The sequence below is a fragment of the Cyclopterus lumpus genome, chromosome 14 (genome assembly GCF_009769545.1).
Source record: "Cyclopterus lumpus isolate fCycLum1 chromosome 14, fCycLum1.pri, whole genome shotgun sequence".
Classification (NCBI taxonomy): domain Eukaryota; kingdom Metazoa; phylum Chordata; class Actinopteri; order Perciformes; family Cyclopteridae; genus Cyclopterus; species Cyclopterus lumpus.
This window is the reverse complement of record NC_046979.1, coordinates 6,984,369-7,010,311: the sequence shown is the minus strand read 5'-3', so window position 1 is coordinate 7,010,311 and position 25,943 is coordinate 6,984,369. Positions and strand designations below refer to the sequence as shown.

The following is a 25,943-nucleotide window of genomic DNA, read 5'->3' as shown; positions in this document are numbered from 1 at the left end:
GTTGTTTTATTTTGAAGGCGCTCACCGGAAGTGTCGCAGTTGAGGGGTTGGTGTCCGTCTTGACGCTGCTGCATGCGGGCTGATCGCATCGCATTCCAATGTGAGCGCGATGTGACCGCTGTGCGGACTTTTATGTCTCCTGAACCGTCCTCAGCCGCTTTTTAAAAAAGGAATAACAACATAATAAAAAAGGGAAATGTCCAACTTGAAGGAGTCGAGCACGTGTCCTGACGGCTACAGGGCTTTGAGCACGAGCGAGCTGAGGGAGCTTTTACAAAACGACGACAAAATGGACCAAATCCTTCGGCTCAATGAAAAGGTAAGCCCCCCCCACACTCCCTTTTTAAAAGAGCCGAAGTGCTGCTTTAATCCTATATTTCAAGCTGCTTTCTTTTCCCGTTAACGGCGCGGTTTCAGGCTTTTTACTTGCCTCCCCCCCCTTTTTTTGGCGTTTAAGTCATTTTAACGTGCGGGGGTTGCCTGACGCGACTCATCGATTGTCTGCGTGGCGAGCGGTCGGATTTTTCTAAATTTCGTTTTCCACGAACCCCCCGGCGCCCCTAATATTTCCGGTGAATTAATAGTTACTGGAGCGAAGCTGAAACACAAAGGGGTCCGTGAAAGAGACCGTTTTATTTTACAAGCGTCCTTATTGTGCAGGAAGCATCATAGCGAGGTGTTGGAGAGACCCCCCCCCCCCCTCCTTCCATACGCGCTGTTATGTGCTTACTACAAACTCCCATTTAAAAAAAATACGGTAAATTAAGAGTTTCTTCATCCTTTAGAGGACATGCTCGCGAGGTAGACTATCAATACACTTCTTAAGGTATACTGTTACATTCGGCATTACTTCAGTAGTCACAGCGAGACTTTATTTTATTGCAATTTCAACTTCTAAAACTGGTCGTCTTCAGTCCTCTTTTGCTTTTTAAAAAAAGAGACGGCGAGCGAGAGGAGTTAATTCTGAATAAAAGTGTAGTTTTGTGGCGTCTTGGTGCGTCGGGACTAATCCCGAATTGAGCAGCGGCCCTTTGGCCATCAGAAAACACCAGAAGACGAATGCTTGAATGAGTGTAGCTTTGAGTATTGGCATGGCAAATAATTTAAAAAAAAAAAAGGAAATCCACGTGCATTACTCTCGGTGTAGGCACGTTTCGGGGCTACATGATGACCTCCCCGACACACACACACACACATACGAGAATAGATACCAGTGGCTCCCCCAAACTTTTCCGTGGGCCCCATTTTGATTAAGTTTGCCTTTGCGGGGGTGCTCAAACAGAAAAGGCATCGCAGTCAGGATTCAGATGCATGTCTTTCCCAGCTCTGTGTGTGTGTGCGTGTTCAGGGAAACAAAACCCTGGGTGGGATCGTCATTCTCATGCATGTTCTCACCGTGATTGTGCGTCCGAGGGGATTAAATAATGAATTTTGAGAACCACCTTTGGCCAAAAAGCCGAAGGTCCTGTGATTATTGCTGTGAGAAAAAACAAAACAAAGGCAGACATTACTCATCCCCAGTTCTTGGACGCCCAGGATGTGACATTTGAAACCTGGTGCTGTGACTGAATGGGGATGATGGAGCCACAGTGGTCTCATCAAGAGGTCATACAATACACCCCCCTCCCCCTTCTGTGACCAGCTTGGTGGTGTTTTAGCAACTATCTGTCCGTCATACACTAACAATAAAGAGCTTGTGTTTGTTGCAGAGGGTGTTTCTCTCACTGTTCTGTAATCTACTTCACTGTACATGAAACATGTACTGTATGGCACCACAGCGGGCTGGTTTCATGCGGCTCTTCTCAGTGTGGGCTCCTGGGAGCCGGGCCGCTTCATTAATCTCATGTTTATGATGAACATTATGTAAACCACCCACGATGATTCATCGAGGAGCGTTCTCCGTGTTCTCATTAATGACCTAAAACACGCACACAAGACTCTTTCTTCTTAAAAATCACAAGAAACAAAAGCAAAAACTCTACTTTTTACAGGATCCATCTCATTATGTGAGATACAAATATAAACAACCAATAGAGGCACGTGTCCGTTTAAAAAAAAAACAACTTAATGGCTATTTGCATAACAAATTAAGGCAACAAACTGCAATAACCAGCTGTAAACACGGACATAATATCGCATAATGTTGATCGATGAACTGTTTGCCTGTTCACACATGCAGCAGTTGTGTTACTGTTCACTTCATGAACGTTAAGTCAACATTCACCCTTCTTTTCAGCTCTGTTTTTGGTGAGAAATCTGGGTCTTCTGCTAAATGCTTTTGAGTTGATGAAGATATGTTCTTGAATGATGAGCAGGTTGATCATAATTCCGACACCTTTACACACCTCGCATAGGTGTTTAATGATGTACAAAATAAATGTAAATACATCAAACACAGCTGCTTTAAACTCATCTCAAACGGTGCGAAGATCAGCTGAGACGTCATATGAAGAATTCCCTATCATGAAACAGACTTCCGTGAAACCGTCTATTTTCACCTCGGACCGAAAGTTAAACTGACGGCCTCGGACTGCAGAAGCCTAATTAAGCTGGAGCATCTCTCAAGATGAAAGAGCAGCCCCTCTTTTGTGCGTTTGTAACGTGGTCAGACATGTTGAGCCACAGTCGTCGATGCAGGACTCCAAACACTTAAGTGCTCCCAGAGTGTCATTTGTCAGCGATGGTAAACGCTGTCAGCCCGACTTTACAGCCACTCACTCCCCGAAAACTGCAGCAGCTGTTGTTTGGTAAAGGGGGAGGGGAGGGTGGGGGGTGTACTAGCCAAAGCAGGAAATGCAGCGTCCGTTTGGACCGCTTATTAGAAAAAAGTGAGGCCAATGACTGCGTTATCGTTTCTTCAGAAGGAACAGCAGTGTTTTTAGCATCTCTTTCTCAGCCTTCCTGTGACTTCGGGGCACATACTGCAAATTCCTTTAAACTTGGGACTTGCGCATCATTCTGATGACGCCGTAAAATGTGAGACAGATACACCGCACAGTGACTGACTGCTGAAAGAAAGCAATCGAGCAAGGGAAAAGTATCCGGCTGGGTCAAGTCATAGGAATGCTGCGACTTGATGGGGCAGTCAAAGAGCATTCAGATCTTTTTCCCTTCTTTTTTTTTTTACGGCGGGATGCTCACAAAGTGGCTTTGTGTCAGCGTCTTGAGACACAGGCAGTTTCTTTACAGCCGTGCTGATGACCTCGAGGGTGTGGCATTCATTTGAATAATTTATAGCTTTCTTATGGTCTAGTGATGGCGATCAGCCCCCCCGCCCCGCCACCATTTACACATAACAAACCCAGACGATCATCTCTCAGACCCCCAACAGCATGTTTAACCAATAGACATTTAGATATGTGACCTTTGACCATAAATCATTTTTACTTTTTCGGGCCCAGTGTTTCTATTTGATACATGAAATATTACAGGCTTTTTAAATAAAGTCCAGTTTTTCAGTGGCAATACTTTAATTAAAAGTACCAGTACAGCAGTGTAATAATACTCCAATACAAGTCCTGCATAAGTAAAAGTCCAGCAAAATGCACTTAAAGTACCAAGTGTTAAAGTACTCGTTCTGCAGAAAGATGACCCTCTTGACGGATATGTTATTCATACTCATTGTTTGCCTCATTGTTGACATTTCTAGCTCTCAAAGCTTATTTTCCTAAAAAAAAAGCATAGTTCTCAAGCTCAACACCACAAAGGCTTAACGGGTTTTATTCTAATACACTTTGATTTTGACTTCTTTAAAAAAAAGTCTATTTGCAAGCCAAAAATAATTTCAAAAGCGACCTACTTTAAAAGTCTTAAGATGACAGGCAGCAGTTGATATTAGAGATAACATTTATCATCAACGTCTATCATTATGTATATAATAATAATAATAATAATCTAAGAGGACAGGTGGAGTTGAGGAGATTGTACCTCTGTTGAAGTCCAAGTCTTGTTGGACCAGTGTTGGTGCCGGTGGTTTGAGAAGCAGTGCTTTGGTATGATGGCTGCCGCGAATGTGACCGATGAACCCTCTTCCCTCATTCAGCAGGTGCTCTTCACCTTCAGGTGATTCGGTGTCCTGTCCCCATTAGCCAGCTCAAGAAGATACATCGTTTGCCAATGACTACTGTACTTTTTTCTTTTCTAAAATAGGTCCCTCGGAGGACACCGTAAGAGGGAGGGACACAACACATTCACAGGGTCTCTCTTGCATTATGCACCCTAAAAAATCACCAAAGTCTATAAAATGACAGGAAAGAGTGAAAAAACACTAAAAACAATTTCCCAGAGCTCAACGTGACGTCTTCCAGTATCAAGGATATAGAATAGAGAAAAGCGACAAGTCCCCACATGTATTTGCTTGAGAAAATGCCATAAAACTCTAATCACCAGTAAACACGGCTTAGAAGAGTGCAAAACGGAGGAAGTAAAGCAAACATAAACACACATACAGTAAAGATAAACAAGGTTTTTATCATCTCTTAACACACAAAGCTTTCCGTATATATGAAAACACATGTATTCCCACACAGTTAACATGTATCCTTCAAAATAAAAGCCTAATCCACGTGTATGTGAGAAGGATTTCTAACATCCTGTAGATAATTACACCGCTGAACCGCATGCGTGATATACTAATCTGACATGTGTTGACATTGTACTTTCTGCTCAGTTTCAGGAGCTCCAAGTGGACAGGGAGACGCTGCAGACGACCAATCGGAGCCTGGCTGAGGACAGCCTCACCCGGCGACCCCGCCTCTGTAACGGCAAACTCCAACTGGCGGTGAAATACCGGGAACTGTCCAACCTGGCAACCACGTGCTGTGAAAAACAGAGTCAGCTTGGTGAGTTTGACCCAGCGCTAAAGAGACAAAGAGGAGGAGGAAGTTGGGGGGGAAAGGGGTGTGTATGTGTGTGTGTCTGAGTGTGTGTGTGTGTGTGTGTGTCTGGTTTCATCCGGGATGCCAGTGGACGATAACTGTCGAGACGTAAGTCGAGGAGTGTGGGTGTGATGACAAGGTCACTGGTTGTGTAAATGTGGCCTTGCTAAGTGAATGTGCAGCACTGAAATGCTCCTCTTACTAAAATACATTCTTCTGTTTCTCAATGACCCTGAACAGCGGACTATTGTTGTCGCCGTTATTTACTTAAACGGCCACAGAGCTCTCATAAGGTTTTGAGCGGACGTCAGTGAAAACGAATCAAAAGAAGGGGCGGTTGCGTCCCCCCTCAACACTTCGGATTGAAAGTCTTTGCGACGTCCCACTGCGGCTCCTCGTCGTCTTAACTCGCAGTTGCAGACAAACCGCCCTCAACTGAGACTCCGAAAGCAACGTTTTCAATCGCTTCTGATTCGCGGTGACACTCTCGCTGGTGCAGAGAGCGATGGGACGTCTCGCATCGCAGGGAGTGTGCGAGGAGAGGAGGAAAAAAAAGCTTCAGAGCGTCAGCGAGACAAGCCTTCAACCGCTCAGCGCGACTGCAGTTTTTGGTCATGGGAAACGAAAACGGAGCATATCAAATGCCAGCAGGAAGCTTGCAGCAGTTGTCAAGGAATTTGCGCGGTGAAAGGGGCCTTGTCTTTGTTGAGGGCAAGTCATGCTTTTGATGGGGCAGCTATAGGGCAGCACCAGAGGATGTCTTCTTAAGCCTCAGCTCTAAATTTTAAGCCTCTCAGGGCAAGCTTTAGAAATTCCTTTGCCGTGTACAGAGCCAAGCCGAGAGCAGGTGATAAAATAAATCCCGCTGCATTAATTACCCGACGTAATGTCAACTGCTACTTATTTATGACTGTTTAGTCTGAGCTTCTATGGAGCAGCAGGCCCCCCCAGTTCTCGGTTCACTGTACTGAAAAGACGTTGCCAGAATCTCTGTGCCTCAGCTGCCGGACGGTGATGGAAGTTGGGTGGAATGTTAAACTTCCTGTCGATGTGTGCGAGAGTGTTACACAGATGCTGTCCCACCTCCCCAGCAAAGCCGGATGGGCGGGGGTCTGTCCTTCCTCCTGCTAAGCATCTGATTCTCATTTGCAGCAACAAGGGAGGAGAAGAGGGGGAAAAAAGATGAATGAAGAAGGGCCTCGCAGCAGAGATACACTGTGGAGTGGATCAGGGGAGACAGCTGTGCTGTTAAATGCATCCTGCCGTTTGGTGGACGTTGAGCTGTGATCAGAGAAAAGCTGAGCCGAGTCGAGGTTGTTGCTCCCAGGGGGAGTTTTTTACCGTCAGTTACAGATAGTTGCTTCTTTCTGTCGCTAACCTTGTTGCTGATCATCGGCACTGACTTCTAAACCTTTTGAGATAAAAGATAAATAATCCCCTTCACACCAGGCGGTTATGCCGAGTGAAGCGGATGCGGAAGTGTCTTAAAACCGTCATTCTCTCTACTGACCACCAGGGGCGACTCCCCTGGTTGTATTGAAGTTTAGGAGAAAATGACTCTACTTCTGGATTTATTCCCTCAGTAAACAGTTACAACAGAGTTTATGGTTTCAAGTCTTCTTCAATACAGCATGATATTCATTTAGTAAATGATGGTCATTTAGAGTCAAACAGACCATAAAGCAAGGTATGCTTTAGGGCGGGGCTACATGGTGACGTATACTGCATCTCTACGTCGCTCCTCCTCAGTCCTAATATGGTCACTTCTGAAAAAAAAACATCATGGCGATGGCCATAATGCAAGATGGCGACGACGAAACCGCCGAACTTGAGGCTTTAAAACGTCAGTCCGCAAAGACGTCACCATGACTACGTCCACTTCTTTTATACAGTCTATGCTTCACACAAACAGGTGACCCTGTTCTTTTAAAGCAACCCTGTTTCTTAGAAACCTTTTCATACATCTTCTTAATTTGCGGTTGCCACCAGCATTGTTTTCCTGCCCCGTTTTGTTGAAGGGTGGTGGTGTGTGGTGGGCGTACAAAGCGCAGGACTTTGGCGCCTGAGGCAACAAAAGCACTTTGGTGTTGAGGGAAGGATTGTGGTTTTGTTTAAATGTTAATGAAGTAGGTTTTGTGCTTGGAGTCACTCTTGCGTTTGTCAATATCAAACCAAAACCACGATCTTTCCCGAAACCCTAACAAAAGGCTTTAAGTGCCTTAAAGCGGCAAACTCAAAGGTTTTAATGTCAATAAATGTTACAAACTTAGTGTCTGTGGTGACGTTACCGGAAAAAGAAATGCTGTACTTTAACGTAACCTTAAAAATACTGCTTTAGATGCAATTGTATTTGTAAGAGAGGGTATTGTAGAATAAAAACTTTTCTGCAGACATGACGTGTAAACATTTTGGGACTTCAAAAATGTAGAATTTAAAAAAAAAAAAAAAAATCACTGAGATATAGAAAAGCAGGATTAGGTGTCTATTTTGCCTCGGGCCTCTATTGAATGTTTAAACGGGTCACGTGTTGACAGCTTCAGATCACTTGGAAGATATTTTTGGTACAGCGACATGTGCTATTTAAAACATCTGCAAATGGTGTCACCAACTATGAATCAAAGAGTACGAGCTCCTGTGTATTTAGGAGTCCATATTAAAAAACTGTTATTAATACAGGTATTTCAGGTGAGGGCGTTTTCCATGCATGTCGAAGGTGTTCGGATGGGGCTGTTGTAAGAATAAAACTCTATGCAACGAGTTTTGATTGTGGTTTCCAACCAAAAATACATGCAAAAGTGTATACGTGTAAGCAGGAATAGCCAACTTGCTTATGACCTACAGTCGTAGCTTAACCCAGGGTTACTTCCAAGGCAAGAGACATTTCCTATACTGCAATATTTTGTGGCGTTATTTGTATTAACCACAGTTATCCTCCAATCTCAACGATAAATGAAGTGGATTAAAATGGCTCCTGGAAAGTGGACCATATATGGAGATATTGTTCAATATCTGGACATGACCGCGGTAACAGATTACCCACAATAAACGGCAGTTTATTATACAATTATAAGACTTTGCATATTTTTTTGTGAACTGAGCCTCAATGCATATTTTAATTCTTTTGGTTGTGTGTTTTTATTCTACTTCCGTTTATTTATTCAGTATATTTTTATATTATTTCACAGCTCGATTCCAATGCCTGCATATTCTTAAGATTAAAAAGTGCACTGTATGCTATTATATTATATTTTATTATAGTATGCTATTATAATACAATTATTTCAGTGGCATAAAATGGTCTTAAAATAATAATATCACAACTATATCTAAGAAAATATATCGTCCAACAGATTGTTGTGAACCGGCCGAGTAGCGTACCTCTTCCCTGTTGTGACGAAGACCATATTAAAAAATAGTGTGAGACTTTAACACCATTCAACACAACAGCCTCATGTTTTATCAGCTCAGTCTGCTGACAAGCACCTTTTGTCTGTTACAATTCCTTCAGTATCCCCTGTAATTGCCAATCCATGCTTTACATTAAAAATAGTGTATAGATATTCTTGTGACAACAAAATATGTGAAAATATAATATGAAATCAAACCTTTAACCCACCGACCACCCAGTAAATACTCCACAATCCCACCAGTTCAGGACAAGTAGAGGTCAACATCTGCTCATGTGGCTGCAGGTCTGTTCTTGCTCCATCTTATTTTCATTCTTGTATTTGTGATGTAGGGTGTGGTCATCAAAGTGGGATTATGAGCTTTCTGTTGCCTTCAAAGATGAATGGGAGCTGTTAGGCGAGACTTTTTTTTTTTTTTTTTTTAAATATTCACTTCCTCTGGGTAGCTGACTTATTGTGCAGCCAGAGAGCTAAGTGCATGTCTGCTGTCTAGAAACAGATCTTTCTGTTTGGGGCTTTCCATCTTCGGATTTGAGTGAAAGCATTTTACTCAAATCGCTTGTGGGTTTGAAGGGTGTAAAAGATCTGAATGTTTCTTCGCGTCTGTAGACATTTTTTATATTTATGAGGCGCTTGGCTGTCAGGTCAGATTTCCCCATACTGAGGGGTGTTATGGTGAAGCTGTCAGGGGTAAAGTTCCTATCTTCCCCCTCAAAAAACCCAGGCGCTTGAGGCGTTCTCAGCTCGGTTCTGCACTCCAACATAATTGGCTAATTTGCTAGTGGGAAGCCAGAAAGTGTTGATTTGAGGAAGATCAAAACCATCTGTTTGTGGTCAACATAGTTTGTATTTTGTGTAAAATAACCCCCATCTGGGTTTCTCATATAAAAGCCAATTCCTAAATGGCAAAATTTGCCAATTTAGCTGACGTTTTCTAGAATATTTCATCAGTGATATACGTAACATTACTCATTTAATCGATTACAACAGCTACGCAGGTTCTATTATGTTAATGAACTACAGTGTTTTAACAGCTCTGCTCTGGAGCTGCTTCAGCTAACATTAAGTTAACATGCTGAGAGGACTGCGCAATTAATCAAAATGTAGAAAAATCAAACATGTTTACTATTTCTGTAAACATACTTGTTTACGGCGAATGTATGAAATTCCATTGCAAATTAAATATCATAGTCCTGACCGTCACACTATATCTGAGGTTTAAGACTTGAGAAAACAACTTTTGTTCAAGATGGATCCCCACAAAAACCACACCATTCATTTAAATATGTTTTTTAAAAATATTAATATGATAAATGATCTTTCCCTCTGATGTTGCAAATGATTTGCGCAACATCAGTCAAAGTTGACACGCAGGGGAGTGACCGGGTAGGAAATTGTCCTGGGGATGACAGTCCGTCAGTGGGGGACCCGGACTCTGTTAATGAGCCCGACTGCCGACGGGAAGAAACTGTTCTTGTGGCGTGAGGTCTTGGTCCTGATGGACCTCAGCCTCCTGCCAGAAGGGACTCAAAACTGTTTTTGTCCAGGTCAGGATGAGAGCGGTCGGCCACAATCTCTCTTGCTTGCTTTAGCGTCCTTGAAGCCTCTCAGCAGGGCGGATGATACACAGCAGCCTGTCCTGTCTCTCTTTGTCAAAACCGTCAAGTGTAAACAGTTCAGACAGCGGCACGCATATTAAAGAGGAACTAAAACCCAGAATTTGGGCTGAAGGGCCTCTTCTCTGTGAATTTAAGTGCCTCGAACGTGAAAAAAAGCATCAACAATCCATCAACAACTGTACTTAATACCTCACATGTCCTGGTTTTCTATGTAAAATAGAGGGGTGTGGGGATGTAGTTACTCACATCATTATTGTTAATTCTTAAATGTAATATGCCCTGCTATTTTATTTTATTGTATATTTGTAAACATGTTTGCTGCTGCTTCAAGAAATTTCACCCTGGGGATGAATAAAGTAATATCTAATTAGATTATATTAGATGAGTCATCAGTCATCGTCCTTATTGTGAGACGTTAAAGGCCTCTAACGTGCGGGAATTTCACAGTGTATTTTCAGATGTTTGATTGAAGCCACTTTGTGAATAACGGCCATATAGAATAATCCCAATTTACGCAACCTTGTCTGCAGGTTTGCTTACCAAATGCGACAGTTATCACCTGTGAAATCCATATTTTCCGGCTCAAACTGTCACTTGCTTCGGCTCGTTAAGACGCTATTAATCATGTGAGTCGCAAATTAAATTCTTGGCTCATTCAAACCATCATTTATATGAAATTCATTGATTATTCAGTCCCAGTCACACTGCCATTCATACTACATTGTTGAGACACTCGTACTGTGGGGGTTTGACTTGGAGGCACAGCGTGAAACTCCCGCTCGGCCCTTCCACTAACCGACAATAGAGTGAGCAGTGACATGGAAGAAAGACTGGCAGGAACTTTGGTTTTCCGCTCGGGAATGAAAATAAAAAAAAAGATGTTGCAAGATCGATCGAGTGTGAAGATGTCAGAACGACTCTCTCCCCTCGTAGAAACATGAGTTCTGGCATCAGACAGCTGTCTTTAAAACGCTGCATTGACCAGCAATGGTTGAACAGAGTAAACATCGTCACTCGACTCAAACACCACCGGGTGCGCGGAAAATAACAGAAGTCATTTAATAACACAGATATCATGTGTTTCCAAATGTGTTATTTTTCAGCCCCGATTCTCAAATGAACTTGAAAGCGTTGGTGTCAGTTGGTTCCGCGCAGAGCTGTGAAGCTGTTATCACACTGGTGTTGGATGCAAACACTAAGCCTCTCAGGTCTGCCGTGATATGGCGCCGTGTCAGCGGAGGACAAACATGAGGCCGGAGCGCCGCAGGGGTGTAATTCACTGCTGACTCGCTGGCTAATTTTCAAGCCTCCGATACATCCGTGCCCCGCAAGGCCCCCATCTGTAATACCATGACCTATTTTGTGTATAATCGGCAGCAGAACGCTGTCCCGGCACGTTAAACTGCATTTATTCACTTGATTTCTCAAAACCGCTCGGTGCTGTAGAGCTAGAGGCTTTTTTTGTGTGCGTGTGTGCGTGTGTATGTGCGTGTGTGTGTGTGTGTGTGTGTGTGTGTGTGTGTGATCGACCCGTGGCGTCTTCGTGTGGTTTCCAGCTGGCGCTCCATCAGTCAGTTGCATTGATATCGCTCAAAGACTTTGATCGTCCGGAGACGATGTTGGTGGCAGGTCAGGCGTGAAGCGTGGAAATCTGTTGTGCTCAGAGGGCGACAGCGGACGCTGTAAGAAAATGCCATTGAGTAATTTCCTGACATTTCTGAAGCATGCAAAAGTCTCTAAGCGCTTCACTCTTTGTGATCGATCCGCGTGCTGCACGAAAAGCATCATCAGAGGGAATAAGGGACTTTAATGTAACTTAAGTGTCGAAGTGAAACACATCTACTACAAGTATCTACTAAATAGCCATCAAAAAATATTTAATCCATACACAAATTCTCCCTGTGTCTGTTGTCCACAGCTGATTTCTGCTGTATGAAAACAGCTGTCTGAACAGAGCAGATGTGTCAAGCCTCGGAGGTTGGAGCGGCAGTGTAGCGGTGTAATGCCATTACTCTCAGCCATCCGCTGTGTTTACCTTCATTAAATCGGATGCAAATAACACCAAACTGCTACAGAGCAACCACACACACACACACACACACACACACACACAGGGCCATTATTGTAACTCACTCTCCTGCTTGTTTAAGCGGAAGTGATCTGATTAGCGAGCTCGTGTTTTTTTTCATTTAAATGCTGTTTTATCGCATCGGTTACGATGTGATGACAGACAAAAGAGTTGTGACTGAAACTGCATCGGTTCGATGCAACCTTATGAACGGCTTCAACACACGTTATGCTAATTAAGTTCCGCCTCTGGCTGCAGATTTGCGTGTGTGTGTGTGTGTTCACGTCGTGCCACTCCGCACCAGCCAGACAGCGACATGATTTTCGGGTTTCTTCCTTTGTGTCACTGGGGTTTACACAGCTGGCTCAGAGCTACGAGACCAGCGAAGCCACTGGCTGAGAGTGTTAATTAATAATCACCACACCCACCGATCAATATTCCACTTCAGCCAGTCCTTTATGCCTTTTAAATTAAAATCGAGCCGTGTGTCCATACGAGCCGGACCGAAAATGAATATAACATGATTATTCACCTCCACTAGGTCTTGCTCAATATGTCTCTCGCTCCCTCACACACATCAAATGTACTTTAAATGAACACTTACAAATCAAAGTTTATTAGATCACGGGTCAATAAATGTGTGGCTGGAAGTCCCGGTTTATGCTTTTGTTCGTTTACGGTTTCTGTTTGGACTTCACAATAGTTGTGCAGAACAAAATAAGCATGAAATAAGAAAAGGAAAGTCCTCCATTTTGGGTCCAATCGGCCTCCTCAAACCGTGACTTCAACCGTCCACTCCTCGCCTTTTTGGTAGTATTTATCATTCTCTAAAAAGAATGCTTTTAAATGACCAGATTACAGCAGAGACACAGGAGATTACAAGTAGTAAGCCGAGCCTCTCTCTCTCGCCACCTGGGACAATTAAAAAATGTACTGTGTACTCTTATCTCCGAGTTCCCTTGAGGTCTCCTCCAGCTCCAGCATGGTCTACTAACATGTTGGCATCAGCTGTTTGCCGAGAGGTTGCTGCTCGGCCCAGCACGGTAACTGCAACTGTCACATCCATCAATGTTTTCCTCCCCGCAGTCCTCCAAGAACACAGAGAGGTTTGGGTTCAGATGGCTGCAGAGGGTTTTAAATGCTGACTCTGAAACCTGACCGCACTGCACGCCTCGACAGTCGGGGGGGAAGGGGGGGGGGGGGCTCGAGGGGAACCGGTGCCTGAAGGCCCGATCCCATTGTTGTGTTGTGGGTCATGCAGTCCATGATTTCTTTTAAACGTGTTTTTGATTTGTTTGGTCCAGTCTGGAGCCGCGGACGTGACAAAGTCCAGGACATTAATGGAGGCTTTGTTCAAAGCAAGCACATATTCATTCATACATTAACAGTTCAATAAACTGTTAAGTTTCATTATATCTCGATTGATCCACATATGTGAATATTCAGGCTGCAGCTAAATATTATTTTCATTATTCAATCCATTAATTTGTTTTCTTGTGTTTTGTGAAAATAGTAGATAACTTCCAAAAGAAAATGTTCACCAAAGTAATTTATCCACTGCTGCAATCAGGGATTATTTTTATTACAGATTAATTTGAGGATTATTTTCTAGATTAATTTATACATTATTTAGATATAGAATTTTACAGAAATAAATGACTATTTGAATATCAAAATAGTACGTAACGACAATGTCGCATAGTTTGTACTTTTATTAATCTACCTCTAAAATATATTTCAACTGATTTTATATAGTTTGAGTTCCATTTGTCCAGGTTCAATGGGGATTTAATTTGTGGTCCTCACAATCTACAAATTAAACAGGAACAGCGACTTTTGTTATAATCGCTGACAATCCTCACAACACACATAATTCATGAGGACTATTTCTTCACAAGAAATCTGCCCAACTAGCCCATAGTTTCTGCTTCGTGAACTGACCCTTTTAACAGCGAGGTGATGCCAGTTGGTCCATCTGTCCGCCCGTTTGTTCCCAGAACAGAATTCAGAATAGCTTTGGTTTTATCTTGCGCCTCCAACAACTCAGAAACCTCCCCCGACGAGCACTCTGGTCCCTGGCGAAGTATCTTCACGTTTGAATGAAATGAGCTGTGGATATCATTGACCCCAGTGGAAAAATAATCTGTCAGTATGTTTGTTCCATCCAAATAGTTGTATATTGTCTCTATGTAATGACCACCTTCAATGGGCCACCACAGGGGATTTACACCGTCAGCCTTGTTGAAGAACACAAGGTAGCATGTTTTTCAGCCAAAATCTATTTCCTTGATTTAATTATCAATGATGATTGATTTGATAGTTTGGTCGCTTAATGTAAAAAAAAAAAACGACAACAAGGTGATAAATCACAAAATGTCACAACATCTCAAGGAGACTCTTCAGGCCTAGTTCACACTGCACCGATTTGTTTTGGAGATCAGAGACGAGAGAGTCGGGCTAGATAAATGAACCTGTTGGGGAGCGACAGCCAATGAGAGCCTGAGACACGGGTTAAGAGGAGACCTGCTCGAACTCAGTAAGGGTGGAAACCTTTTATGTGAACATGTGTGCCGACAGCAACATCAACAAGAACGACATCCCCAGTGTCACTTTGTTTTTGTGACGAGGCTACTTTTTTTTCTTTCTTTTTTAAATTTTTTAGAGCAGACATCATCGTTAGATTCCTCCTTGTGTAAGTTATTGTAGTGTGTTTTCTTTTTTTCTGATCCGATGTGAGGTCCCGGGACAGGATGTCGTATGTGTACAGTTTGTAAAGCCCTCTGAGGCTCATTTTGTATTTGAACTGTGAACAGTGCAACGATCTGACCAGTGTGAAAGTTGTGTAGTGTAAACATTATGGCGTTCTGTCCAGTGTGAAAGTTGTGTAGTGTAAACATTATGGCGTTCTGTCCAGTGTGAAAGTTGTGTAGTGTGAACAGTGCAGACGATTAGTGTTAACAGATTGCTGTGAATATCCATCTCTGCTCTAATTCACACCAACCAGGAACTGTTTCTGGGCATTTCAGCGACGGACTGCGTGAGTGAAACGGTCCTTTAGTCACAAACTAAGCTCCACGAGTCCTCATCATCTCATGTCTGCTCCCAGACGAAAACGTGTTTCTCCATCACCATTCACTGGAATAAGTGCAGCTATATAGGCTGCGCTAGCCTCCAAGTCCAACCCCACCCTCGCCCCGCCACTCTCCCCCTCCTCATATGTAGGTCACATACAGCTGCTGTAAGGAGAATTTGTTTGCCTGGCTGTCACCTCTCATTACACCCCCCATCTCCCCACATCTGCCTCGTCGAGGGGGCCACGAACGAGACCGTTCCTTAATGCAAGCTTTATTTTTTTTCTTTCTTTCTTTCACACAATGATGGCCAGACCGCTGAGATGTAGCGCGGAGCAATGGATTATTAATGCTAAAGGTTAGAGGAAGCGGAACGTGCTGTGAGGTTCTTCCAAAGCAACGCGTTTTCCCACATGGAAACCTTTTTAACTGTAAACGTGCGTTACTTTCAGCGACAATGCAGAGAACGTTTAAAGAGAATCAGCTTGCACACAATGTCCATTTTACCAGATCTCTCCCTCCCCATCCTCACACACTCCCCCTCCGAGGTTACATAGTTATTAGTCATTACTGTGACCTTTATCTGCCCCTCGGTCTCCACTGAACTCGGGCTGATTCGTGGGAGGGAGGGGGCGGGTCTGTCACAGCGTCTCTTGGAGGGGCAAGACACACTTTGCAGTCAGCTGGGTCAAGCTTGTTCATAATGATGACCGACCGCGATTCCCCAGGAGGTGAACACATGGTGCGGCGTGCTACACTTATTATACGTATTCATCAAGCAGGCCGTGTGGACCTTTTTTTTTCGCCCTCTCTCTGATGGTCGTCGCACAGACGATGTGTTGGTGGGGCCTCCTGTATATGTAAGCCAGTGTGAATTTGTTTAATTTGTGTCATAATAAAATAAGCTTTGCCCCGTTTGTTGAAGAGGAGATAAGATCAGCCTTTTATTGAACCCCGGTGGGGGAACTCAGCACAGAAAGTACAGATGGAGAAAGTGGAACAATTGACAACAGGAGGTAGATACGACTAAAATAACAGGAGTAAAAAGAAAACTATACAAGAGCAATTTAAGAGCCTATGTTTATTCTTATATTGGCAAATTATCACAAAAAATGTATACAGAATTAGGTATGAGCAGTTCCTGTCATGTATGTTCAGGCTACTTTTGATTCTGAAGAAAATTTAAAAACGGAATTATTCCCAAGTACGTTTTGGGGTTATAAGGAGCGTCTTTTAATGATGTCCTCGGGAAGTAAAAGACACAGGAGTGTGATTTAAGCAACCCGGGCCTTAATGGTTTTAAAGTGCCTTTTTTAAATTCTTCGATGAGCTTCACTTCTAAATTCTAAAGCCTTTTTGTTTTATTAGCTTTATTAGCAGTAGAGAGAAGACAAGGAAATCACTCCATAATCCTGCATTCATATGAAGTCGGAGGTTCATGTTGGGGCACCTTAACCCCCGAGGCGCCTCACTGTTCAAGATTCAACAAATGTTTGTTTGAATTAAACTTAAGTCACATCCTGACAACTTGTCCTTAATATGAGTAACATTGGGTTATTTTATTTCAAAGCTCTCAGGATTTTCCTTCATTTTCTTTTTCAGCTCGGGTCACATTCTTTGTAGTTTTGGCCTTTCGTTCCTGTCGGTAATGCCAACACTCTGATCTGGGAACATGTTGAGGTTGCTAAAAGATGATTTCATTCCCGAGCATCCAGACTCTCCTGACGGTTTCAGCGTCACGGCGACCAAACGACACCCCGTCCCCGCTCCCTTTACCCGGATATAAAGCTGATGCGAGCTGGGCTGAACGTTCTGCGGCTGATTACAGGCGATGTGGTTTTGAGAGCTGCCGTGCATTTGTTTTATTATATTGACGCGAACATGAATAATTCAGATGCGGTATCTGCGTGTGAACACAAACACAGAGCTCTATGGCAAATTTGATGAGGCTCGACATCAAAGAGAGCTTGGATAATTAATCGTTTATTTAAGTTTTATAGATTTATTGACTGTAAACGGGGGCGGGGGGAGGGGGGGGGGATCAATTGGTGCATCGGAGAAAGTAATGCGAGTTGATGGCAAAAAGGAGACTTCGAAATGGGTTTCAGTTTCGTGGTCAAGCCAAACTAAGACCAGCTTCTCAGAAGAGCCAAAAGTTGAATATTGAATGCCCGTTTTCCCTTTTATCAAGCCAACTGCCATCCACGCCATCACCGCCGCCACCAGCTCCTCGCCAGCACAAACCCTCGTGGCTCTTTGTGATTCGGAAACTATTTCTTTTATGCTGTGGTTTTCCTGGTTGCTGGATTCTTCTTCCGTCTCACCCTCACTCTGCAATGCATCAAGCTGTGTCTCTTTTGTCGTTGCAGGGGCTCGCGTCCAGAAGCACAGCCTGCAGACGGCGCAGAACGTCCTGCAGGAGGAGGTGGCTGGTGCCGAGGAGCGTTCGGAGGTAAGAGATGTCAACCACCACCACACCCCCCTCCCCGTTTCCCCCAAAGCAAAGTGGAGCTTTCTTCCTGTTGTGCTCTCGCTGAGAATCAAACACGGTCTTGCGTCACTTTGGCAGCACATGATTCTTGAAAAGCCTGCAGTCAAGCCCTCCCACTTCTGTGCAACATGATCTCCAAAGACACGATGCATGTACATACAGTGAGTGACTAAGCCCACTCCCACCTCTGCAGAAACCTGTCTACACACTGCACATGTGTTCTGCCAATCCCACGTTCAGATTTGTACCGGTTTAAGGCTTGTGGAACAAACGGCTAGCTGCCATTCTCTGCGTCTTTTTTTTACTAAATGGTGATTTCTCTTGGGGGCCAGATGGCAATTGCTCAATACTGAAGAAGGGGCTTGAATATAAAATCAGAAGATGGCTATAATGAATCAAATAGATAGGAATTTAAACCGCTTAAAAATATCGCTGCAAGTGTAAACATTGTTCAGATTTGATGCTCAACGTTTGTTGGCAGCGGTTCTCATTGTGTCTCCCAATTGGTTAAGCTGTCAATCAAACGCACATAAAGTCCCGCCCACTCACACAGTCAGAGCATTTCTGATGTTTCCCCCGAACATCTTTTCTTTCATTCAGTGTTATAAAAATCAATTTAATGTTGTTCAATTAATATCATTTTATTACTTTATGGATGTTCCCTGTGTGCAAAGCTCTGTGTGAACACATGAAGGTAGAGCCAAGGAATAAAACCGTTATCTTTGGACAGTCTGCATTTGTCTTTGTATGCAATAATACCAATTTAAAAACCATCACGACGCATTAACAAGCGGTCCTGCATGTTGTGTTGGCCTCTATCACGAAACCCTCGCCACGGCTCCGAGCTGGGATTGATCCGCTCTGCACACCTCCCCCGGCGCCGATCAATACCTGCACGACTCATTAGAGCGGCTGTCCCGCTGATTGATTTAGCGACAACCAGCACATGCCGAGCAGCCTCGCACGTCCTCCGTCCATTTGTTTAAGAGGTCGGTTGACGTTCGGCCTGTTATTTCACACTTTACATTTCCTATTTAAAACGCATCTCCGTCTCACTGAGGCTCTGTGTTTCAGCAGACCTGATATCTCTCTCTCATGTCCCTTCTTCTGGGACTCTCTCTTCTGATCTCCTCTGATTGAGGGCCGTTGCTTCAGTGGGGGAGGAGGGGGAGAGAAAAAAGAAACCATCTTGTTTTTGTTGTTTTGTCACAAGAAATGCAGCAGATTCAAATCCCAAAACATCTATCAGAATTCACAAAGACGTAATCAAAGCCAATGTGACGGTGAAAATCTGAAAAGAGCATGTGTTCCCACGGCCTCAAAGAAAGGCGGCTTCTTCTCCTTCTTCTTCCGTTGCCTGCAGTCGAAGAAGCCTCCTCGTTGGGAGGATTCCTCACCAGGTACCAACACGAAAACCCGGATGAAGGAAAAAGCAGCTTTTGTCTCGTTGTCCTCGGCGCTCGTTTAGAAAATCAAGTCAAATGACCCTCCAGCCTTCAAGCAGAGCTTGTTTTGACTTCGTCGCTGCAGATTCGTGCTGAGCTGAGGCCGCGCCGAGAGCAAACCGGTTTGGGGTTTTACCTCGCAGCTTTGTTTTCTATGCTGAAGCCGCCAGATCACTGCCAAGAGGAGACTGATGTTGCACTGCTGCCAAAGGGATGTTTTCTTTTGTCGTGCGCTTTCTGTCACGCACACACACACACACACGTACAGAACAAACAACCTTCAGAAAATCTGTCCACAGTGTCTCTTCTTTCCTCAGTCTGAGAAAGAAAAAACACTTTTTTGTATTAATGTTTCAGAGATCAATGTTGCTGTGAATGGGGGGATCGTAAACAGAGAAGCTGAAATATAAACACATTGTAATTAGCTGTTAATACGGGTACATTTCTGCCAATCATAAACTAAACGCTAAATAATGACCAAGTTTATTTACATTTTTATTTATGAATCTAAATATTAAAGACAAACAGACTTGGAAGACCGATTGATGTGGTATTTGTTAATTTGATAAACTGCTTCGTTTATAGAATATCATAGTATTCTGGATAAAATGTCGAAATGTCCCCAAAATATTCACTTTGCTGTCGAGATAAATAAAAGCGCTGATGTTTGGAAAGCTGGAATCAGAGAATTTGAAACAAACGTTTAATGAATTACCAAAATAGTTTTCGACTAAGAAATTAATTCAGAATTTTCATCTACTTTGATCTGCTATTTATTCTCCAGCATGAAATTCAGATCAATAAACAAGTTTAAATCTGCAAAAAAAACAGCAGATTCAAAGGATTATTTTAAAGTATTTTAATGTTGATCAGCGTCAAGATTCAATTGTGGCTTTGTGCTTTATTTAGATTTAATTTTACAGATACAGATTATTGTTTACACACACGCACACACACACACATTAAAATTAAATGAGCCTGTAACAGCTGTTGGCAATAAAGGCCAATAACATTCCCTGTGACCTGAGGTTATTTACTGGCGTCCACGCCAGATGGAGAATCTCTCGACACAGTTGGAGAAGACGCAGTGGGAGGAGATGTAATAAATCACAAACTCAACCAATCACAGGACGTGGTTGACCAGTGCAGGAGTCAGAATAACACTTAGGCTCTGGTTTGGCCTTTTTAAACTTCTCAGACCTTCTGAGCACATCTTTGATGAAAGGGATTGTCTGTCTCTGCGCGGCTCTCAACATGGCGACGGCTCAGCCATGTTGAGAGCCATATGTAAACAATGTGGAGGGAGAGTGACTGAATTCTCTGTAAAGAGAGTGAAGGCGTCCTGAGGAAACAGTTGTTTGTTGCTGTGTCGATGCTCTGAATTTAGAATTTAACACACTTTTAAAGGATAAATCTGGTGATAATGTATCTTTTTTTTCTTTTTGTTTAATCTATGTACCTCCCAATAAAAAGTATTCTTTGTGTGTGTGTATAAAGGCTGATTTATGCCAAAGAGCTACTTTGTTGTGAAAAAAACAAGCCAAAATCTTGTTTTTGCTTCATTGGCTGTAGTTTATTTTGACTTAATCCCACAAACACCATCCTGCTGTCATGAACGTGTATTAATCCGCTGCTAAAAATAGTCCCCAACATGATTGGCTAAAATGTTGCTAACAATGTGTGACCCCGTTTAAAAGATTCAGGGTTTTTTTGTAGAATGAATGAGCCTCAGACGGCATTGAGAAGTCAGACTAACACGTCTTTTAATTAGTTTTTTTTCAGAGAAACCAATAAGAAGAATAAAATCAAACGTATCCTTCAAGCCTCAATGCAGTTTTCCTTCTGTTTCAGTGCCTGTTAAACAGCATTTTGTATTTCACTGTGTGGAGGAAACTAGGTTCCAGTCCTCATTAAAAGACTCTGTTGGACAGCAGGTCAGTCTGTGAGGAGAAACAAGGTCACTGGGAGAAATCAGGTTAACACGTTTAGACCGGAAACGATGGAACCTGTCGATTGATTGCAAAATCGGTGGCAACAATTATTCTAATCGATGAACCATTTAAGACAAATATGTGACGATTGAAACTTCTCAAAGTGAACATGTTTGAGTTGCGGCCAGTCGATGGACACTGTGTTGAGCGCTTTGTGGACCAAATCATTTATTGGTTGAGTGAATATTCACCAGATCAGTCTTTTAGTTGCAGATTATCACTGGTTTTCATGTCAGGGAACAAATGGCAGATCTACCTTGAGGAGAAATGAGGAGTAAATTCAACTTATTGATAACAAATTAGTAACACTTCTTTGGTTTAAGCTTCTCCAATTTGAGTAATTGCTCTGTTTTATTGTCTTGTATGACAGTAAATAGAATATTTGGGGGTTTCGTTCTGCTGATGAGACATACATTTTCATTTTTCATCATTTAATGACAAATGCACTCATTTTTTTTCATTCACAAACAAAGTAAAGCCATTTTATTCTAGTTTCTCATCAGTGTGAATGTCTCACATCAGTTTATTCACAGGAAGATGATATATGTATATAATAGAAACGCGTCGCTTTATCAGACAAAAGACATACAAAAATAATGTTCTGAAGGAAAATCCTTCATTATTAAGCCACAAATACAGTTTAATTTGCACAGTGAGACGAGATGATTAAACAGTGTTTCTTCACAGTATCAATGTGTCTGATATTTACAATTAGAAAAGCTGTAAAACCAACAAATTTAGAGCTTTGTGTCGGTTTCACTTTTAGTCGGCCTTTGCATGAAATTATCCAAAAAACAATACGCGTTTCCTTTCATCCCTCCACGCTGATCTCACAGCAATACTTTACCTGAACAAAGTCTTTGTCGAAACGTTTGTTTTTGTAAAAAAAAAAAAAAAAGAAGTTTGTTTATACCATGAAATGTGTCTCTCTAATCCCTCACCCTGATTATGTAAAACCTCATTTACATGACGGCTCGAGAAATTAGATTACCGCAGAAAAACCAACGGTATCTTCACGACTCAAGTGCATACAAACCCACATAAAGCGGAATATTTTCTCCCCCCAGAATGTGAATAAAAAAAAAAAAAAACTTTTTCAGTCCAAGGCCTGTAAAACGCAATCAGAATTGGCTTATAATCAATCTCTGTGGTACGTGCAGTGATTACTTCACAAATACAACTTCACATCCTGGGAACACACATGGCGACGGATCACGGGCCAAAAGTAACAGTTGCGTCACACGGATATTTTGTCAGCGGTGTGAAACCTACTTACAGTGAAACATTACAGCCGTCAAACTGTGCCAAAGTTCACGGGTAAACATCCCCGAGCTGATTAAATCCTCTTCATTCTTCGAGGAGTTTGTTTGAACGCCCGCGGTAGGCCTCCCTTTGTGTCTCGCCCCGTCCACTGATGTGGGTTTATTTGTTCACAGGAGCTGCTGGAGAAGTTCATGGAGGGGAACGCAAGCCTGGACGAGTTCCTGGACGAGTTCCAAAGCTCCAGGAAGACGTACCACGTCCGCCGGGCTCAGGCGGAGAAGATGCAGGAGGCCATGCGGGCCAAGCGGCAGCAGGGCAAAACCAAGCCGGCGGAGGAGAGCAAAGAGGTGAAGAGGGACTCGGAGCAGCCTCGCGAGCCTCAGAGGCCCAACGGCTTCGTGGCGCAGGGACCCCTCCGAGTGTTCCAGGTCCGCTACGGCCTCACGCCCGCCATCCTCCTCCCCCATTACCCCGTTTCTCCCCCGGCCTCGGCGCCGAGCCACCAAAGTTGCACCCCGCCGCCCGAGCCCCAGCTGGGTCAGACCCACATCCTCAGCCCCGGCACCCCGCTGACGGGACACGGCCAGCCGGTCGGCCTCAGGGTCATCGGACAGTTACCGGGCGGCTGGCCGGCGAACGGGCGGCCGGTGAGAGTGCAGCAGCTTTACAGGCCGAACCCTCAACAGCCCGAACCGCCGTACCGATAAGCTCCATGAGGAGGAGGAGGGAAGGAAGGAGAGAGGGAGGAAGAGGAGTAGGGAGGATGATGAGGAGCCGGTTTGACGGGTCTTCTGAGACACGCAACCAAACAGTGGCTTTCACAAACACGTAAGCTAAGACTGATCCAGGCAGCACCGCAGACGTCCGTCTCTGTTCTTCATCCCCACGACACACACACACACACACACACACACGTAAGCAGTGACGTTTGGGTTACTCGCGGCCCGCCGTCATCCCTCCCTCGGTCACAGTCGTGTCCGAACGTACCGCTTCTGTCCGACCGCCACCGTCTGAATGTGGAGCGGCGAATCGAGTCCAGCGTTAATTACTAAACTCGTGATTTAAATCATTAAACGTCAAGATTTCTTGCATTTTAATCAAAAGAAATGCCTAATTTAATGCAAACAAAAACACACAATAAACATGCGAGAGCACCGATCTAGCGAGAGATAAATAAGCGTAAATAAACTCTGAATAGTGGACATTAAAGAAAGGGAATTTGCTGTTGGAGCAGCTGCTTCTCAGAAAGGTCCTCCAGCTGTTCTGTTAATTTAAGTTTAAGTTTTGCAAATATAAATTTAAGTTTAGCATCTGGAGGTCCTCACCTTTTTGTTTTAATGGCATTTAGCGACCATGTGTCTGACATGTAAACGGTTCCGCGGGATCCAACAAAACGACTGTAGAGAATAAACATTCAGGCTAAAGTAACAAAACTTTTCACATAAATATGTCTCACTTTCTGGACCAAGTTGTGAGGGCGCCATCAAAGACGGTCGCGTTTCTTTCTCCTCCGCCAACAAAACGGTGATTTAAAAAAAGTTTAATCACTTGTAAAAGTTTAAAGATGAACCTGAGATGGGAACGTTTTTATAATTTTTCGATTTTATTATACTTTTTTAAATATATATACTTTACACCGGTTGTGAAGCACACGGTTGTGAAGCACACCTTCAGTAAAAAAAACAAAAAACAAACTAAAAGGATCTCATTGTTCTTCAGGACAAAGAGGCTCTGTGAGACGAGAGGATTCATCAAAGTGGAACGTGGACATCAATAAAGTTGTGTTTTAATATAAACTCATTGTTTTTCACTTGCAAACATTCCCAAGATCACGAGTGCTGATAATCAAGTTTGAACAAACACAAACGGAGCGAGTGGTATTTATTATTAATTCCCATAACCTGTCAATATTCTTTGCCCCCTCCCCCTCCACCACCACCAAAAAAAAGCCGTCTGCCTTCTCGTGCAATTTCATGAACAGTGTTGGTTTATTTATTCATGTAAATCCTATTTTAAATGGCTGACTTCAAAGCTTCTTGTTTACCGTGCTAAATGAAGAGCTACTCCCCTGTTTTATTTCTATTTTTCATCCTCCCCCCCCTTCTGAAGATGAAGAGTGAGGGGAATTTAATCTCTATGAGAATGTTGGCGCTCTGAAAAACCCCACAGTTGAATGAATATAAGGAGGTTAAGGAGTTTTTTTCCTTCTCATCATCGCTCTCTTTTTCTTTTTTTGCATTCATCCGTAAGCATTTAAAAGGGAAGAGCTCTGGATTGTAGTTTTTGATGGTTCTGCTCTTGAACAAACATTCATTTCTCATTAATAACTCATACGTGCATGATTACGACAGCTCGACAAAATGCGTGAAAATGCCTTCTGCTTATATAGTTGTGGCCATCGTTCATAAATAAGTAACTGCTGGGATCTGTGAATGAAGCTACGCTGAAAAAGAAATAACATTTCTGGGTAAAATAAAATACGCTTTTTTTTTTTGTTCTACGTTTCTGTTTGTTTATTTTCTGATATGAATTGAGGTTTCATCCCTTTCGACCCAGCTGCTAATGGGAAAACTGCGAAGAAGCTGCTATAAAAAAAAATCGTTTTTATTCTGATTTGTTTGTTTTTCTTTTTGACTTCCTATTTATTGTGAGGAACACGTTCAGGCAGGTTGTAAATAAAACTAATTTGGATTAAAAATAGTTGTCGGCTTGTTTGCCACATTTACAGATCCAATGTCAAATGTTATTATAATATGATGACTAACAGACACAATGGATTCTTTAAAATGTCTGTTTTATTTGTGATTGAAATGTACCGAGGACGTTCGTCTGCACGATGCTGTTTGCAATATTCTTTTCTTTTTGGCATTGTGAGTCCCCTTTAGTCTCATTTCGGGCTGGGCAATTATATTGATTATTATATCGATATTGTCTGTTATAACTGTCTTTTCCTGGTTTTAAATGGCTGCATTACAGTAACGTGATGTCATTATACTCATTTTATTCAGATACCAAAAATCTCATTGTTTTAAATGTTGTGTGAAAGCACCAAATGGTCACAATATCGATATCGAGGTATTTGGTCAAAAATATCGGGATATTTGATTTTATTGCCTCGTCCTATTTTTTTACATTTTTTTGTACAACTACTTTTATTTAGTTACATGCCTTTGACCAAATTATAAATAGAGGAAGAGCCTTTTTAAAATATACATCAATAAGAAATCACTCCATATTTGAACAAGCCTCCCGTATCTGAGGTGTTTCCTGCAACTCCCTTAAGGGAACAGTTCACATTTTTTGGGAAATCTGTACGCTTATTGATGGATGAACTGATTGATTCTCACGTTTGTGTGTTTCATCATCTCCTCCTCGACGAAAGCGACTGATGTTCTTCCATCAACGTTCTGTGTAACTGGGCGCTGGCTTTAACCAAACATGCAGTTCTGTGTCCACTCAGGAAAAAACAACGCAGTGCTGCTTCTTTACCTGTAGCACAGATGGACTCGGTGGATCTCATGTTGCCCCGCCCCCAAATCCTCAAGTCCATAACCACAGTAACACCAAATCACCTCATTCACTTGTTGCAGAGAGATTTAACCGAATGAAGGTTGTAACGGTTGATGCTCAGTGAGTCTGAAACAAACAAAAAAACAAACAAACAAAACTGGGATTTAATTTGTTTTGAAAATGTCCTTTTGAAATGTAAAG

General features: G+C 42.9%; 1 protein-coding gene across 1 annotated transcript; it reads left to right on the top strand.

Moving 5' to 3' along the window:
* The first annotated feature begins 37 nt into the window (after nucleotides 1-37).
* Nucleotides 38-25,337, top strand: vps37d (VPS37D subunit of ESCRT-I). The gene is made up of 4 exons (XM_034550809.1): nucleotides 38-319; nucleotides 4,670-4,841; nucleotides 17,412-17,494; nucleotides 22,406-25,337. Exons 1-4 carry the CDS (start codon nucleotides 197-199, stop codon nucleotides 22,937-22,939), a joined length of 912 nt encoding a protein of 303 aa, XP_034406700.1. The 5' UTR covers nucleotides 38-196; the 3' UTR covers nucleotides 22,940-25,337.
* The last annotated feature ends 606 nt before the right edge of the window (nucleotides 25,338-25,943 follow it).